This window comes from Carya illinoinensis, chromosome 2 (assembly GCF_018687715.1).
Source record: "Carya illinoinensis cultivar Pawnee chromosome 2, C.illinoinensisPawnee_v1, whole genome shotgun sequence".
NCBI classification, from domain to species: Eukaryota; Viridiplantae; Streptophyta; class Magnoliopsida; order Fagales; family Juglandaceae; genus Carya; species Carya illinoinensis.
Window position 1 is genome coordinate 28,190,464 of NC_056753.1, and position 16,991 is coordinate 28,207,454.

Below are 16,991 nucleotides of genomic sequence, written 5' to 3' on the forward strand. Positions count from 1 at the left end.
AAAAGAAAATTGAAAATAAAGTTAATTACCTTCGAAGAACTGCAAATATATAGGAAAATTAAAGAAATTGAAAAATAAAATTAAAAAAATTATAATTAGGAATAATATTTAGATTAGAAAATATTATCCATAATTTGATAAAATAATATTAGAAATGCTTTACAAGAGATCTCATAAAAATAAATCCACAAGCCAAGAGACTAATGGCCTGATAACATATGACTCGATTATCCAAATGGAAAATCTGAGTTCGAAACCCCCCATCCCCTGTATAAAAAAAAAAAAAATTCATAAATTGACGTGATTTGATTTGATAAGTTAGATTGTAAAATTATTTTTATTGTAAAGTAGATTTAACGTATTATAAAGTCCTATCAATTTATGAATTTATTTTTGAGAATGTCTTTATATCTATAACACTTCTAAACTAATATTAAAAAGAATAATTATAAAAACAATATGGTTACTCCCTGACCTTTTGGCCGGGGTAGATAGTGTTGCCCAGAAGATAGCCACCATAGGGCACCAATTTGGGAACCTGATCTGGACCACATAGTGGCCATCCCTTGGGTGAACAGGCCTAGGCCAGCGCCACAAGGTGTAAGTCAAGGTGTCTAGCCAAATCGAAGGAGTGGCTAGATAGGACTACTCTATATATGATGCCACCTCGTGAGTGGCCAAATTGTAAATTTTTTTGTTTTGTTTTTTCCTTCCTAATTTTATTTTATTTTTAAAGCTTAGGCGTTTGGGTTTTCTAATTCTTTTGCTTTAATTAGTTCATTAAACTTTTACATGTTTCGTAATAACTTCATTTTATTTGTTAGTTTTAACTATTTTACTTTTACTTTCTTAATATTTTCTTCTAACAAGACATGACACATAGTATTTTAATTTTTGAACTTGATCTTTAGGCATAAAAATCTTGGAACGGTTGTTACTTAAAAGATGAAAAGTGTAATAAACACAAAGAAATTACACAAGATTAATTCATCAAAATCATCATCGTTGACAATTGTTATTTTTGGTTTGTTGATAATAACCAAAGTGTTCCATATACATTAATTTGAGGTCATGGATGCCTTTGACCTTGCCACCCTCGTGTCATTCCTGAATATGCTTGAGAAACTCACGAAAGGGTGATATTTTTTGGTCATCCGAGTTAATTAATGGAGTTCTTGCACAAGAAAGAAGGGGAATGAGGCCAAGGAAGAGGAGAGTACTTGTGTACGTATACGTTAATCTAAGTAATTAAACCAGGACCAGTACTGGATGCATGTGTGTTCTCCAGTTTTCTAGGTTTGTAACCTGACCTCATCAATTCCACACACATAGAAGAAGTTACAGGTATGATCTGTAGGCCATATATGCTCGTCATATAATAGACACTGCAGACTTTGTTGTAACAAAATTAACTTCTTTAATTTAAGATGAAACACTTTGTGCACAAAGGCCAAAAAAAAAAAAAAAAAAAAAAAAAATTTTTTTGTCGAGGTAATATGAGGTGTACTTCTTTCGAATGTGTTTTATTTCATGAGGTGGAAAGGAGTACGAATTCCATTTATTTTTCAACGTAAACTCTAATATTAATTATTATATATTTTTTTGTCGTAATAATTATAAGTACTGTTGAAACTATCCGTACTTTGACAATTATTAGGGTGTAATACAAGTTAACATGATTTTAATGAATTATTAGGGTTACTACTTCCGGGTAACTTCTCAGTCTTAAATATCGCAAACTATGGCTAGTAATTAATATATAATCTTTAGTACATGATATCTTGCAACGAGTCATGAATCTGACCCCTCAAGGGCGCCAAAATTAATATTCAATTTGTTTTAACTTTGCAAGATCATTAACACATATATATAGTACTTTTACATCATGTTTTTGATCAAATTTGTTAATTCCATTGACCCTATTCCATTAGTGCACTGTTAAAAATCTTATGTTAATGTAGCCAATTTGTTGTAATTTTGGGTTTTTCATTATTTGTTTTCCTTTATAATTATTTTTTCCTTGCATCTCCTTAAATTCTTGTCATTTCTTAATATTTCTGGCATCTTTCCCTTATCTTGCTGATCTCATCCTTGGCCTCGTGATTTCCTTCCTCACACAACTAATAAAAAGAACAACACATCACTCTTTTTAAGTTCACAAGCATCTTTTGAGATATCAAAAGGGATATGATCATCACAGGCTCATAGCCATACAGACCGGCTCAAAGGCGGTGCTCTAATTTTTTATTTTTATGGAAAATGAGCATTTGTTACTCTTAATTTCTATCATCTGAAAATCTATAACAAGGCATACTGATGCAAGACCCATGAAAATTTGACAATTGTCCTCAACCTTGCCAACTCGTTAATTTTCATCTAAACCACCATGCATGCAAGTAAGAAAATAAAATGCATCTAATTAGCATACATTATAACTGAGCACATCAATTCATCTCAGGAATTATAATTGCCCAAACAAGATATTCACGATTATCTAATTTTGACTTTTTTAATAAAGTGAAAATTCAAACTATTGCTTTAAGACATAAATCTTAACAGCGAATTTATTGAACTATATCCCTCTTCTTGCCAAAACAATATGGCCTACTTTGATCATCTTCATAGTTTATTTTATAATAATCTACTCCCATTAAATTCTTAGACATTCTCAAACATTATATAAGGCTTTAATTCCTGCAATATCATCTGCGTGCAATCCTTTAGTCACTCCTTGAGAGATAACGGATTCCATGATTGCTCCTTGAACTGAGCTATGCCCGAGTCCAAGAAGGTGCCCAATTTCATGCAAAGCAACTGTTTCCAAGTCATATGCACCAGGAGTAGCACCCACACTCCAGGGTTCATCTGCATCATAATGGAACCTTCCATCTGTTGGCACAAAAGCATGCGCAATGGTTCCACCAGTTCCATCAAAAGAACTCCCGTCTCCATGATCCTACTACCAAAACCAATAGTGATATCTGCGTTTGATAGGGCTTGAGCTTGCGAGAAGGTGAAGTGGGTGTTTCCTGCCCACGTTCGGAAAGCTTTTGCAACGGGACTCATGGCTTCAGTTGGGGTTCCTGGGAGAACCTGTAGGTGAGATGATATTTTGAGGTTGGCCACTTTGGAGCATTCTGGAAAAAGCTATAGTGAGAGACGGCATGAAATGAGCCCTTGCGGTGGTGATTATTCTTCTTGCCTGATTGCATTGAGTTTGTACCATTGATGATATCTGCTACGCCACAACGAGGCATCATCATCTTTGATACCTTTTCAGCATCTAAAGTCCCAGTGGCCTTTAGATGATAATTTTGCTGGTATGTTTTGACTGCAGATTCTAGGAGTTCATCAAAATCATCATCATTGGCTTGGCTGTTGTTTTTGGTTTTGTGATAATAACCAAATTGTTCAAGATATATACGTTTTGAGTTCATGGATGCCTTTTACCTTGTCACCCTTGTGGCATCCCTGAAGATGATTGAGAAATCCAAAGGGTGATGTTTTTTGGTTAGAAGAGTGGGGTGGAGTTGTTGCATGAGAAAGGAGAGGAATGAGGGCAAGGATTAGGCCGAGAGTGATCAAGGAGAAGCGGGGAAAACTTTTAGCAGACATGACTGACTACCAAATGGTGAAATCAAGCAAGCAAATAAGGTGTAATAGGGATGGATGTTGCAGAAGGCTCATGGATTGGATGCTATTTATAAACTGCTAATAACCGTGTCTAGTATGTTAAATATGGCGGGATCAAGCAGACCTATTTTTCTTGGGCATATTAGTGAATTGAACATGAAGTATCGTTAATAATTTGGACCAAGATGCAACTTTCGGAGACCGTCTATAGGACGTCAAGGTTTATCAACGAGGAATTCCCTTCTTCACATTCGCAACAAGACGTCAAGGTTTATCAACTAGGAATTCCCTTAATTCCCGCCTTCACATTCGCAACAAAACATTTTCTTAGGTGGCGGAAAACTGGCTGCCACGTCGGAATTAATTCTCAAATGAAGATTAATCAAATGACGACACGTACGTACGTACGTATCACAAATGCATAATCGGCTTCCAAAATAAGTTTGTCGTCTTAAACTTATCAAAAAAAAGAAAAAAAAAAAGGAAAAAGAAAAGAATGTCATCTATTAACATGTTGTGTATGTAGAGTACGTATGTTTTTACAAACTAGAAAATCAATTAGTAATCAACTATTTAAAAAAAAAAATATTGAAAAGAAAGTTACATTTGAAGAACTGCAAATAGGACAATTAATTTTTTTTAATAAAAAAGTAAAATTAGTAATAATATTTTGGACCAAGAAGCAACTTTCAGAGACAATATATAGGACGTCAGGAGGACAAGATGTAGTATATATAAACGAGAGGTAATGTGACATAAAAGATAGGTGAAGGGATGTAAGAAAAGGAAAGTAGAATGGTAATAGTGTTTGAAGTCTAAGAGCTTGTTTATGATTGAGTTTGAAAGTTTAAAAAATGCTTTTAAATGTTTAAAAGCTCTTTAAAAGAAAAAATGATATGCTTGGTAAATTTATAAAAAGTACTTTAATCACTTTAAAAAAACTGAAAATCTACTTTTTTAAATAGCATCAAATTGAAATTTTTATCGAAAAACTGATGCAGATAACTGTATATTAAAAAAAAAATTAATATAACTAACTTTAAAATTACTTTAGAAACATGTTGCCAAATAGTAAATGACTTGTTAATGGTAGAGCTTGTTATTTAAGTTATAAGCTACAAACCCTAAAGTTATAAACTATATTTCACACCGCAATCCTAAACATACACTAACACTCATGGGCTTGGGCTTTTGGGTGATCAAGTAAAGCACATTTTAAATATATGAGCCTATGGTTTGAATAGTGTAGGAAATTTATAATAGGGCTCCTCCCTGAGTTTTGGACCTCGACTCAAAAAAATAAAAATAAAAATAATCCAATTTGTTCAAAGATTATCTCGGCCCATAAAAATTCTTTTAACCTAAATATCAAACTCAAAGAAAAATCATAATCCACTAAACTAGACTTCCCTTCACACATATTACTCCAACTAATCCAATGAATTCTCATTCCCTCCTTCTTTTGCCCCCACCAAAACTTAGACATTAAACCCTTGAACTTTGAATAGAAACTAGTAGGCAAAAGGAAACAACTCATGGAATAAGTTGGGATGGATAACACAATAGCTTTTAATAAAACCTCCTTACCCCTTGAGACAACATTTTTTCCTTCCAATTTTGTAGCTTTTGCCAAACTCTTTGCTTGATAGATTGAAAGACCCTAGATTTTGATCTACCAACTATAGGAGGTAACCCAAGATACTTCTTATACTATTGAATTTCACCATTACCCCATAGCAACCGAATCTCTTCCCTTACATCCACCCCACATTACTACTAAATACCATTGAAGTTTTCTCCTTGTTAATCTTCTACCTCGACACACTCTCATGAACATCTAACACAACTTGAACTCTCCTATTTTGCTCCACCTCAGCTTTACAAAAAATAACTCTATCATCTACAAATAGCAAATGATTAATGTTGGAGCACCCCTACAAATTTTAATCCCAAAAATTTCCTTCCTTATTCCTGCTGCATTCAACAAAGAGGTGAGCCCTTTAATACAAAGTAGAAAGAGATAAGAGTACAGAGGGTCATCTTGTCTCAAGCCTCTACTAGGAATAATAAGCCCTTTCGGCTTTCCATTAATCAACATAGAAAAAGACACTGTTTGAACATAGAGCATCACCAAGGAAATAAAACCTACATGTAACCCCATCACTTCCATCACCTTTTTAAGAAAACAACACTCTACTTTATTGTAGGCCTTACTTATATCCAATTTCAATGACATATACCCTTGTTTCCCATTCTTTTTGTGCTTTAAAAAATGCACCAACTCATAAGCTATAAGCACATTGTCTGTAATTAAATGGCTAGGAACAAAAGCACTCTGACTCTGTGACGCACCCAACTCCCACGTATGGACATGTGGAGATCGAGGCGTCGGGATGATGATAACACGGGTCCTGCATCCCATCGATAAGTGACAACACGAGGGCATCACATACTCTCCCCAATAATACTAGGTAAAATAGCTATCAAACTATTGGAGATGACTTTAGAAATCAATTTATAAGCCACATTACACAAACTAATGGGCCTATAATTAGCAACAACAACGGGGTATTTCTTCTTTGGAATGAGAGTGATGTATGTATGGTTAAGAGATTGAGGAAAATCACATGAATTTAGAACCTGTAATTTTGCTTCAATGATTGAGGTGGCCACCACATGCCAATATTTCTAAAAAAACATTGAGGACATCCCATCAGGACCAAGAGCTTTGGATGGATTCATTTTAGACAATGCAAGAAGACTTTAGCTTTAATATGCCTCTGACTTAGATCCTCATTCATTGTTGGTGTTACTCTAGAAATTCAGTAGCACCACTTGGATTTGAACTCTTAAAAAGGTTCTCAAAATAGTTTAAAAGAACCCTATCCCTTTGCTCAACAAATGTGACGCTCCCAGCTTCCACGTACGGACACTTGAAAATCGAGGCATTGAGATGATAACAACACGGGTCACACATCCCATCGCTAAGTGCACACTGTGTGCGCAAGTGAAAGTGTACAACAAAAAAATAATGCAGCAAAATAATAAAGTCAGTCATTTAAGTAGAATTTGTTTAAATATAAACTCGCTTAAAAACAAGTGTACTAAAAATATTAGAAATAACCAGTAAAAATAGAATACAAACCAAAAGTAATAACTAAAATTGATAAATAAGTCACAACCCACAAGAGAGTGATCCCTGATCACTCCTTTGGCTGGCTCAACCTCGCCATCATTTGGATCCAAATCTACGGTACCAAAGACGGTACCGTAGATAAGTAACAATCCAAATGAACCACAAGATAAAAATACATTTATGTAATAACCAAATACATGAACATGATGTCATTGCATATGTCCCGAAAATCATCATTTCCCGAAATAACCAATTTTACATGCACGCCAAAATTCCATTTTGGCCCAAAAACCCAATCCATTAAAACAATCGTGATTTTCCCAGAAATGGCTCACATGCCCAAATCTCACAATTTTCTTAGAAAATGGCCCCATAACCAACCATTAGAGCATTGTAAGTGGGAATCACATGCAGGACTTTACCACCATCCCTGTTTATCACCATCCCTATGCGTGCACCGTAGGTGAGAATCACAGGTGGGACTCTACCACAGTCCCTATTTTGGAAATGTAAGAAACGAAGTTGAGAGCTGCTGTACGTGATGGCCGAAATCCCTACCGGTGGGATGTATGGTGGCCTTAAAGGAGGCGTAAGGGCTATTAAAAAAAAAAAAACATTTGAGCTGCTGCATGTTCTTCTTGTATTGAAAAGCCGCTGTGAATTTAGCCTTGTATTATGTGGCCGCTGTATGTGGTGGTGGCCGGCAGTGTAAAGGTAGTGGCCGGCGGCACAGTTGGACTGTAAAGTCCCGAATAGGTGTCGCCCCTACCTATTTAAGGCTCTCGTCGGATGTGTGGTGAAGATCGGAGCTGGGAGGAGGAGTTGAACTCCTCGCCGATGTCTCTGTAAAGGCGGCAGAGGGCTCTCAAGCCCATTGCGGCGGCATTTCCCTAGGATAGAAAAAAAATGTGGGGGGGGGGGGGGACATGACCTGGAAGTGGACGGAAGCCCTTGCCGGCCTCTCCTCGCCAGAGACGCGCCACAGCCGCGCAGCTCAAGGATTGGAGAAAGGCTGTGTGGCAGCTGGAGGTTGAAGAGAAGAAAAGGGCACAGCTTAGGGTTTATTTCATAAGACTTGGGCCATTGGGCCAGGCCGTGGGCCTTGGACCAGTCCAAGAAGAAAATAAAAGGGAAAGGGCCAATGGGCCACTGATGTGGCCCAGCCCAATAAAATAACAAAAAAAAAAAGGGAGGAGAACGGGATTGGGCCTGAACAGTAGGCTCGACCCTGGTCAACACTTTTAGTTGACCATAAACCGGGTCTCAGACCGGTTTGCTGAACCGATCTGGTTCAGATCCGGACCGGTTAGATTAAAATACTCTTATTTTATTTATTTATTAAAAAAAAAGGGGAAAAACCTGAAATTTTATTTTCTTTTATGTGCATGTCCTCACTGTTAAATACATGTACGAATTGTTTAAATTTATGGTTCTTATTTAAATTATTGTTATATACATATAATTATTGTTATCTATATGTATGAAAATTTTATTAAATACATGTTATTATGTACATGTATGAAAATTTTATTAAATCCTATATACATGTTATTATTGTTATCTACATGTACGGAAATTATTAAATTCATATGCATGTTATTATTATCAAATACATGTATTAAATGTCATATGCATGCTATTATTTACATGCATTAAATCTTATGTACATGTTATTATTATTAAATACATGTATGAATTGTTTATTTTGGTTCTTATTATCATGCCATATATATATTTATATTATCCAATATGGAGCAAATGATTCACATTAAAATTAAAGAAAAGATTGGTTGCCCAAAGGTACAAGACTTTCTTAAATTTTGGTGAAAATCATTAAATTCCATAATAAGGTGTATATGATGGAGTGAATAATTTTGTGTATCAAGATCTACTCCCAAAGGAGGGATTTGATGACACTACTAGTTCATCCATCAAATTAAGGTTGGAGTGAATAATTATGTGTATTAAGTTTACTCCCAAATGAGGATCTTGATGACATTACTAGTTTATCCATTAAAGAAAGGTTGGAGGGAACACTTTGTATGTCAGAATTTACTCTCAAAGGAGAATTCTGATGATACAACTAATTTATCTACAGAATTTAATATTGGAGGGAACATTTTGTATGTTAGAGTTTACTCTCAAAGGAGAATTCTGATGATACAGCTAGTTCATCCACATAATTTAATATTGGAGGGAACACTTTGTATGTTAGAGTTTACTTCCAAAGGAGAATTCTGATGATACAACTAGTTCATCCATAGAATTTAATATTAATGGAGGGAACTCTTTTTGTGTTGGGGCTTATTCCCAAAGGAAGGACCTCAATGACACTATTAGTTCATTCATAATAGTTTAAATTCGTGATAATGCATGATTTAAATTCTGAAATTAAAATTGGAGGGAACATTTTGTGCATTGGGATCCACTTCTAAAATGAGGGATTTCGATGACACTATTAGTTCATCCATAATGGTTTAAATTCTGTTATTGTTTATGAATGTCGAACTCAAAGCATTAAGGTGATTAAAATGCTTTTCTTGTAGTAAGTATATGAATATCATTACAAGTTTTATGTATAGAATGGACTCTAATATAGAGAAATATGAGTATATCAAATTTACACTAAGAGTTTTTTATGTTTAAACATCAATTATGATATTTGAGAATAGTGATGATAAAGATCAGAAAAGTATAATGTTTAACTACTTACATATTAAACTGTGTGAATTTTTTGTACATAATTGTACGTTTACTTTAAAGGCATTATTATTTCATTAAAATAATGAGCTATGAACAAGTTAGTAGCATGGTTGTTAGCTAGATACAAATTTATTTTGCTAATTTGTATGAAAAATCATTTGTATCTTTTGGGAAATGGAGAAAATAATTGTAATGAAAATATAAGAATTGTGTCAATTGAAATTTGAAAGAAATAGTGACACATGAAGGTTTAAGTGCTCTAAGCATAAGACATGATTCGAACGGAAGGGTAAACCAAATAAGTTTTGAATAAGATCTTATACATGTTTATGCATTCCTTTTAGATTAAACTCAAGTACAAATGTTCAAATTTCAATTTGTTTCAATATGTCACTTATGTTGGTTCCAATTTTATTTCCAATAAAGTCGTATTTGTCATGCCTTCATAATAATGTTTTCTTTTTCTTTTTCTCACTCATGAGGTATGCACTGGAACCAAAAGAAAAATGATTTATGAAAAACTTTTACAATTTTTGGCATAGAATTTGAAACATAATTTGTAGTATAAAAGTTTGGAGAATATCTTCAAGAAAAGTTAAAGAGATTAGTAAATAAAATATTTTCCGCATTTAGGTTTTTTAATCTCAGGATGTGTGTTGATTTGTATAAAAGAAAAATAAATCAAACATATCAATAAAAGATGCCACAAGAAATGGAGATTTTCTTAAGATAATGCATATAGACGCATGTAAATCTTTTTCCCTATAATATTTGATATAAGTATTTCATTACTTTTATAGATGATTTTCATGATATGAATGTATCCATCTGCTACATGAGAAGTCTCAAGTCATTAGTAATTCTTCTTGTAGTACTTCTCGTGGGGAGGAATTGCAGCTAGATAGAAATATGAAAATTATTGAATTGGATTGAAATAGTATCATAAAAAATATTAAGAGTTGGGCTATAATGGTTTAGAAATTATATTGTGTTTTTAGCCTAAATGATTTATTTATTTATTTTAGTTATGAATTATTTTAAGGCATATTCATGCATGGGTAGTCAAATTAAAGTAATAATTTATAACCCAAATGAAAGATTATTGAATCTTATAATAGTTATTGGGTACATTATTATTATTGATCACTTAAGGAGATTCAAATGATATAGGCTGTATTGTTTCTACTTATGGTTTGAATTTTGAAAAAATTGAAATATCAAATTTCTTATGGTTGGCAAAATCAGTGGGAGTATGGAAACTAGAAATGTGATTATTGTGAAGTGCATTCTTGTACCTTTTGAAAATTTTGTGGTTTCCTTTTATGATTACCTCAATGATAATATGGAACAACAAGCAAATGATCATTCGCCTCATCAGAGAAACACCACTGAAGAATTGGCCATAGAGACATCAGAACAGGTAACCTCATGCAATCTTCTTGATTTGCTATTTGGTTAAGTTATGTAGTGTATCTTCAAAATTTGAATGTGATATAGAAACAAATAAAAGTTTACATATGTTTTCACAAATTATAGAAATAAGTGATTCTATAAAAGATTGATACATAAAAGAGTGATTGAAATCCATGGATTAATGTAAAGTCTGCAATTCGTCTAAGTTGTCTAAAATGTATGAAAAGTCGAATGGAAATGGGTTTTGGAGACAAAATCTTGACTTCAAGGGCAATGTTGAACGATATAAAGTTAGACTTGTATTTAAGGATTTCATTCAGAAATGAGCATTGATTAGAGATTTTTCTATTAAATCTGAAAGAACTTATTGAGGATCACTATGACATTAGTAACTCATTATAGTCTAGAGTTACATCAAATGAATGTGAAAACAATTGTAAAGTAAAAGTCAGAAGTCTACAAGAAACGAATAAAATGATTACCTAGAAGAGGTAATAGTTTTTTAAAAAAATTAGTATCTGAAATTTGATAATACCAATACTGTTTTGAGATTAAGAAAAATATTTATTGTTAATGTATATACTCGTAAGTCAGTGGGAGTATATGTGCATTTTGGTCATGCATGTATATGACTTTTGGCAAGTATGAGTCATCGTTAGTAGTGTGACATTAAAGTTACATCTCTAAATGATATTTATGAATGAGACATTGAGATTGAATTTAATACCAAGATGATGACTGTTAGGATTGTCTCAATATAGCTGCATAAAGTTTAGAAAGATTTTGCATGAAAAATTACTTGTAAATGGATACTTTAAAAATAAATGTGACATGCTCAGTATTTACAGTGTTATCAAATTGATTAGGTCGTTAAAGAAATTTGTATAAGATGGTTATAAGGAACTTGATGGTTGCACAAATTTGTATACAGCTGAATATCGGTTTATCGTTAACATCCTTGGTTGTTGCTAAAGTAACCCAAGGACACTTGACCCAAAAGCTGTGAAAAAAGTACAATGTTATTTGTAAGAAATTAAAGATTATATTATTGTCTTAAAAAGAACTGATATTCTTAAGATAATTGAATATTCAGGCCTTATTTTATGGGATTACTCTAATGATGGAAAATACAATTATGGTTATGTATTTTGATATCTAGTAGAGTTATTTATGGAAAAGTATGAGACAAATCTTTTATTGCTTCATGTGCAATAGAGACTGAGTTTGTGGTATGTTTTGAGGCCATAGTTTAAAATATCTGACTGAGGAAATTTATCTTAGGACTTGGAATTGTCGACTTATAGCCAAGCCGCTAAGAATGTATGGCAAGAATTTCTCAGAGTATTTTTCTCCGAATAATGAGTATTTAATGAAATTTTAAATACGTAAGTGTTAAGGAGAAAGTACAGAAACAAATATGTCCATATTAATAGTGTGTTAATGATTATAATTTTAAAAAAACATGTTGAAAAGATGGGTTCAAATGCTTATACCCATAATGTGAACATGTTATACAGATCATTGATATGCTGAGTATTTAGTTACTGGACATTAAAAGATATCTACTATGGTTGTTTCTGTTTTCTTGTCTTTTCACTTATTTGTACATTGAATGGTTTGGAAAAATGATGACAAGATAATGTTTGCAACATACATGAATTGGAACCCAAGGCATCAAGGTATTGGCCTTAATTGTCCCAATTAAAGATCATGTTAAATTGGTTATTGCTGTTGTGGTATATGGAAGGGAATTTGTTGATTATATAAAAGAGAACTGTTATGACTCGCATCAGTAGTTGATTTGACATTGATATTACAGAACTCATGTAATGTACTTTGGGCTATGAAAGTTTCAGGAAATGAATTTGCGCAATATGGTTAATTTCCTGTAATAAACCCATGAACAGAAAATATTATTTTATGGGCGTATGGACCAAGTGGGAGAATGTAAGAGTTTTATTTAAACTCTATGTCCCACACACCCATCCTAATAGAGGTTGAAATAGCTCAAACTTCTCAGATAAAAGACGAGTGATAACTGGATAAGAAAAATCCTAAAAGATAAGATTAAAACTCAATATCTCTAATTATAGTCAGATACAAACTCTTAGATTTTTTGATTGTCAGAAATCTATAAATAACACTGAGGGGTTAAAGGGTTCTCATCTACAACATAATTGTGCCTCTAGCCATCGGGAGACACTTGAAGTTAAAGTTGCTAGGGTAATCCTTCCCTAATAGCCAGATCTAATTCTTCATCAAACTGAAGGAAAAATGTACGTATTTATTTATCATTGTTTATTATTATAGATCATATAAAATTGAAGATCAATTTATTAATGTTCATGTTAAAATATTTAATAATATGATCATCACAGGCTCATAGGCATCCAAGACCGGCTCAAAGGCGGTGCTCTAATTTTTTATTTTTATGGAAAATGAGCATTTGTTACTCTTAATTTCTATCATCTGAAAATCTATAACAAGGCATACTGATGCAAGACCCATGAAAATTTGACAATTATCCTCAACCGTGCCAACTCGTTAATTTTCATCTAAACCACCATGCATGCAAGTAAGAAAATAAAATGCATCTAATTAGCATACATTATAACTGAGCACATCAATTCATCTCAGGAATTATAATTGCCCAAACAAGATATTCACGATTATCTAATTTTGACTTTATTAATAAAGTGAAAATTCAAACTATTGTTTTAAGACATAAATCTTAACAGCGAATTTATTGAACTATATCCCTCTTCTTGCCAAAACAATATGGCCTACTTCGATCATCTTCATAGTTTATTTTATAAGCAACAAATGCTTTATTTTATAATAATCTACTCCCATTAAATTCTTAGACATTCTCAAACATTATATAAGGCTTTAATTCCTGCAATATCATCTGCATGCAAGCCTTTAGTCACTCCTTGAGAGATACCGGATTCCATGATTGCTCCTTGAACTGAGCTATGCCCGAGTCCAAGAAGGTGCCCAATTTCATGCAAAGCAACTGTTTCCAAGTCATATGCACCAGGAGTAGCACCCACACTCCAGGGTTCATCTGCATCATAATGGAACCGTCCATCTGTTGGCGCAAAAGCATGCGCAATGGTTCCACCAGTTCCATCAAAAGAACTCCCGTCTCCATGATCCATACTACCAAAACCAATAGTGATATCTGCGTTTGATAGGGCTTGAGCTTGCGAGAAGGTGAAGTGGGTGTTTCCTGCCCACGTTCGGAAAGCTTGTGCAACGGGACTCATGGCTTCAGTTGGGGTTCCTGGGAGAAACCCGTAGGTGAGATGATACTTTGAGGTTGGCCACTTTGGAGCATTCTGGAAAAAGCTATAGTGAGAGACGGCATGAAATGAGCCCTTGCGGTGGTGATTATTCTTCTTGCCTGATTGCATTGAGTTTGTACCATTGATGATATCTGCTACGCCACAACGAGGCATCATCATCTTTGATACCGTTTCAGCATCTAAAGTCCCAGTGGCCTTTAGATGATAATTTTGCTGGTATGTTTTGACTGCAGATTCTAGGAGTTCATCAAAATCATCATCATTGGCTTGGCTATTGTTTTTGGTTTTGTGATAATAACCAAATTGTTCAAGATACGTTTTGAGTTCATGGATGCCTTTTACCTTGTCACCCTTGTGGCATCCCTGAAGATGATTGAGAAATCCAAAGGGTGATGTTTTTTGGTTAGAAGAGTGGGGTGGAGTTGTTGCATGAGAAAGGAGAGGAATGAGGGCAAGGATTAGGCCGAGAGTGATCAAGGAGAAGCGGGGAAAACTTTTAGCAGACATGACTGACTACCAAATGGTGAAATCAAGCAAGCAAATAAGGTGTAATAGGGATGGATGTTGCAGAAGGCTCATGGATTGGATGCTATTTATAAACTGCTAATAACCGTGTCTAGTATGTTAAATATGGCGGGATCAAGCAGACCTATTTTTCTTGGGCATATTAGTCAATTGAACATGAAGTATACGTTAATAATTTGGACCAACATTTATTTAATTTGGACCAAGAAACAACTTTCGGAGACCGTCTATAGGACGTCAAGGTTTATCAACGAGGAATTCCCTTCTTCACATTCGCAACAAGACGACAAGGTTTATCAACTAGGAATTCCCTTAATTCCCGCCTTCACATTCGCAACAAAACATTTTCTTAGGTGGCGGAAAACTGGCTGCCACGTCGGAATTAATTCTCAAATGAAGATTAATCAAATGACGACACGTACGTACGTATCACAAATGCATAATCGGCTTCCAAAATAAGTTTAAGAATGTCATCTTAAACTTATCAAAAAAAAAAAAAAAAAAAAAAAGAAAAGAATGTAATCTATTAACATGTTGTGTATGTAGACATATGTTTTTACAAACTAGAAAATCAATTAGGAATCAACTATTTTTTAAAAAAAAAAATATTGAAAAGAAAGTTACATTTGAAGAACTGCAAATAGGACAATTAATTTTTTTTAATAAAAAAGTAAAATTAGTAATAATATTTTGGACCAAGAAGCAACTTTCAGAGACGGTATATAGGACGCCAGGAGGAAAAGAGGTAGTATATATAAACGAGAGGTAATGTGACATAAAGGACGGGTGAAGGGATGTAAGAAAAGGAAAGTAGAATGGTAATAGCATTTGAAGTCTAAGAGCCTGTTTAGAATTGAGCTAGAAAGTTTAAAAAATGCTTTTAACTGTTTAAAGCTTTTTAAAAGAAAAAATGATATACTTGATAAATTTATAAAAAATGTTTTAATCACCTAAAAAAGCTGAAAATATACTTTTTAAATAGTACCAAATTGAAACTTTTATCGAAAAGCTCAAACAGATAATTGTATACTTTAAAAAAATTAATATAACTAACTTTAAAATTACTGTAGAGACATGGTTGCCAAATAGTAAATGACTTTTTAATGGTAAAGCTTGTTATTTAAGTTATAAGCTACAAGCCCTAAAGTTATAAACTATATTTCCCACCGCAATCCTAAACATGCACTAACACTCATGGGCTTGGGCTTTTGGGTGATCGAGTAGGGCACATTTTAAATATTTGAGCCTATAGTTTGAATAGTGTAGGAAATTTATAATAGGGTTCCCCGAGTTTTGGACCTCGACTCAAAAAAATAAAAATAAAAATAATCCAATTTGTTAAAAGATTATCTCGACCCATAAAAAGATTTTTAACCTAAATATCTGTGACACTCTCAACTCTTATGTACAGACACGTGAAAATTGAGACGTTGGAATGATGACAACATGGGTCACACATCCCATCGCCAAATGCCAAGTGTGTGTAAGCAACACGTGTACAATAAAAATAACACAACGGGTATAAAAGTCTTACAACTAAGTACCAGAATTTTGTTTAAATACAAATTCGCTTAAAGCACAAGCGTATCAAAATATTACAAGTTTCAACATTGTTTCAAATCCAAATTACATAACATAAAAATAAGATAATTCCAAAAGTAAAACAACTCCAAGTGAATAGTCTGGCGGAGCCGACTCCTCCTCCTCAAACTCTGCATCAAAATCTACGATACCAGAACTGGTACTGCAGGTAAGTAATAATCCAAACACCACAAGATAAAAATATATTAAATTCAACAATATGCATGAACAAATGCCAAATGCCATGGTCCGAAAATCCTCATTTTTCCATGAACGCAAATATCCCCTTTTTGGCCCACAATAAATTCCTTTAAAACAGTTCCTCACCATTATCTCAAATAATGGCCCAACACGAGAAAACTACAATTTTTCCAGAAAATGGATCACAAAGTCCAACTATAAAATCTCGACATTTTCCCAGAAAATGACCCACAAATAATCATTTAATCAAACTCGCCATTTTCCTGGGAAAATGGCCCATATCCGAAATCCAAAACCAGTTTCCAATTTAATGCATGCACCATGATCTCTCATAAGGATCATTCGCACACTTTGACTCCTATGCCGCACCGCAAGTAACAATTACGCATGTGACATCTAAACTAGCAATATCCAGTCTCGCGCCCAGCGCGTACCTGGACCAGGCATCCTCTAGTCCCCGCCAGCTGAGGGACCACGGAGTCGACAAGACA

General features: G+C 33.9%; 1 protein-coding gene and 1 pseudogene across 1 annotated transcript; both read right to left on the bottom strand.

The window, feature by feature from the left end:
- Positions 1 to 2,668: 2,668 nt before the first annotated feature.
- On the bottom strand, positions 2,669 to 3,938 carry LOC122294938 (annotated as a pseudogene).
- Positions 3,939 to 13,554: 9,616 nt separating this feature from the next.
- On the bottom strand, positions 13,555 to 14,786 carry LOC122294948 (metalloendoproteinase 3-MMP-like). The gene has a single exon (XM_043103942.1). The coding sequence runs from the start codon at positions 14,698 to 14,700 to the stop codon at positions 13,756 to 13,758; it is 945 nt and encodes a 314-aa protein (XP_042959876.1). The 5' UTR covers positions 14,701 to 14,786; the 3' UTR covers positions 13,555 to 13,755.
- Positions 14,787 to 16,991: the final 2,205 nt, after the last annotated feature.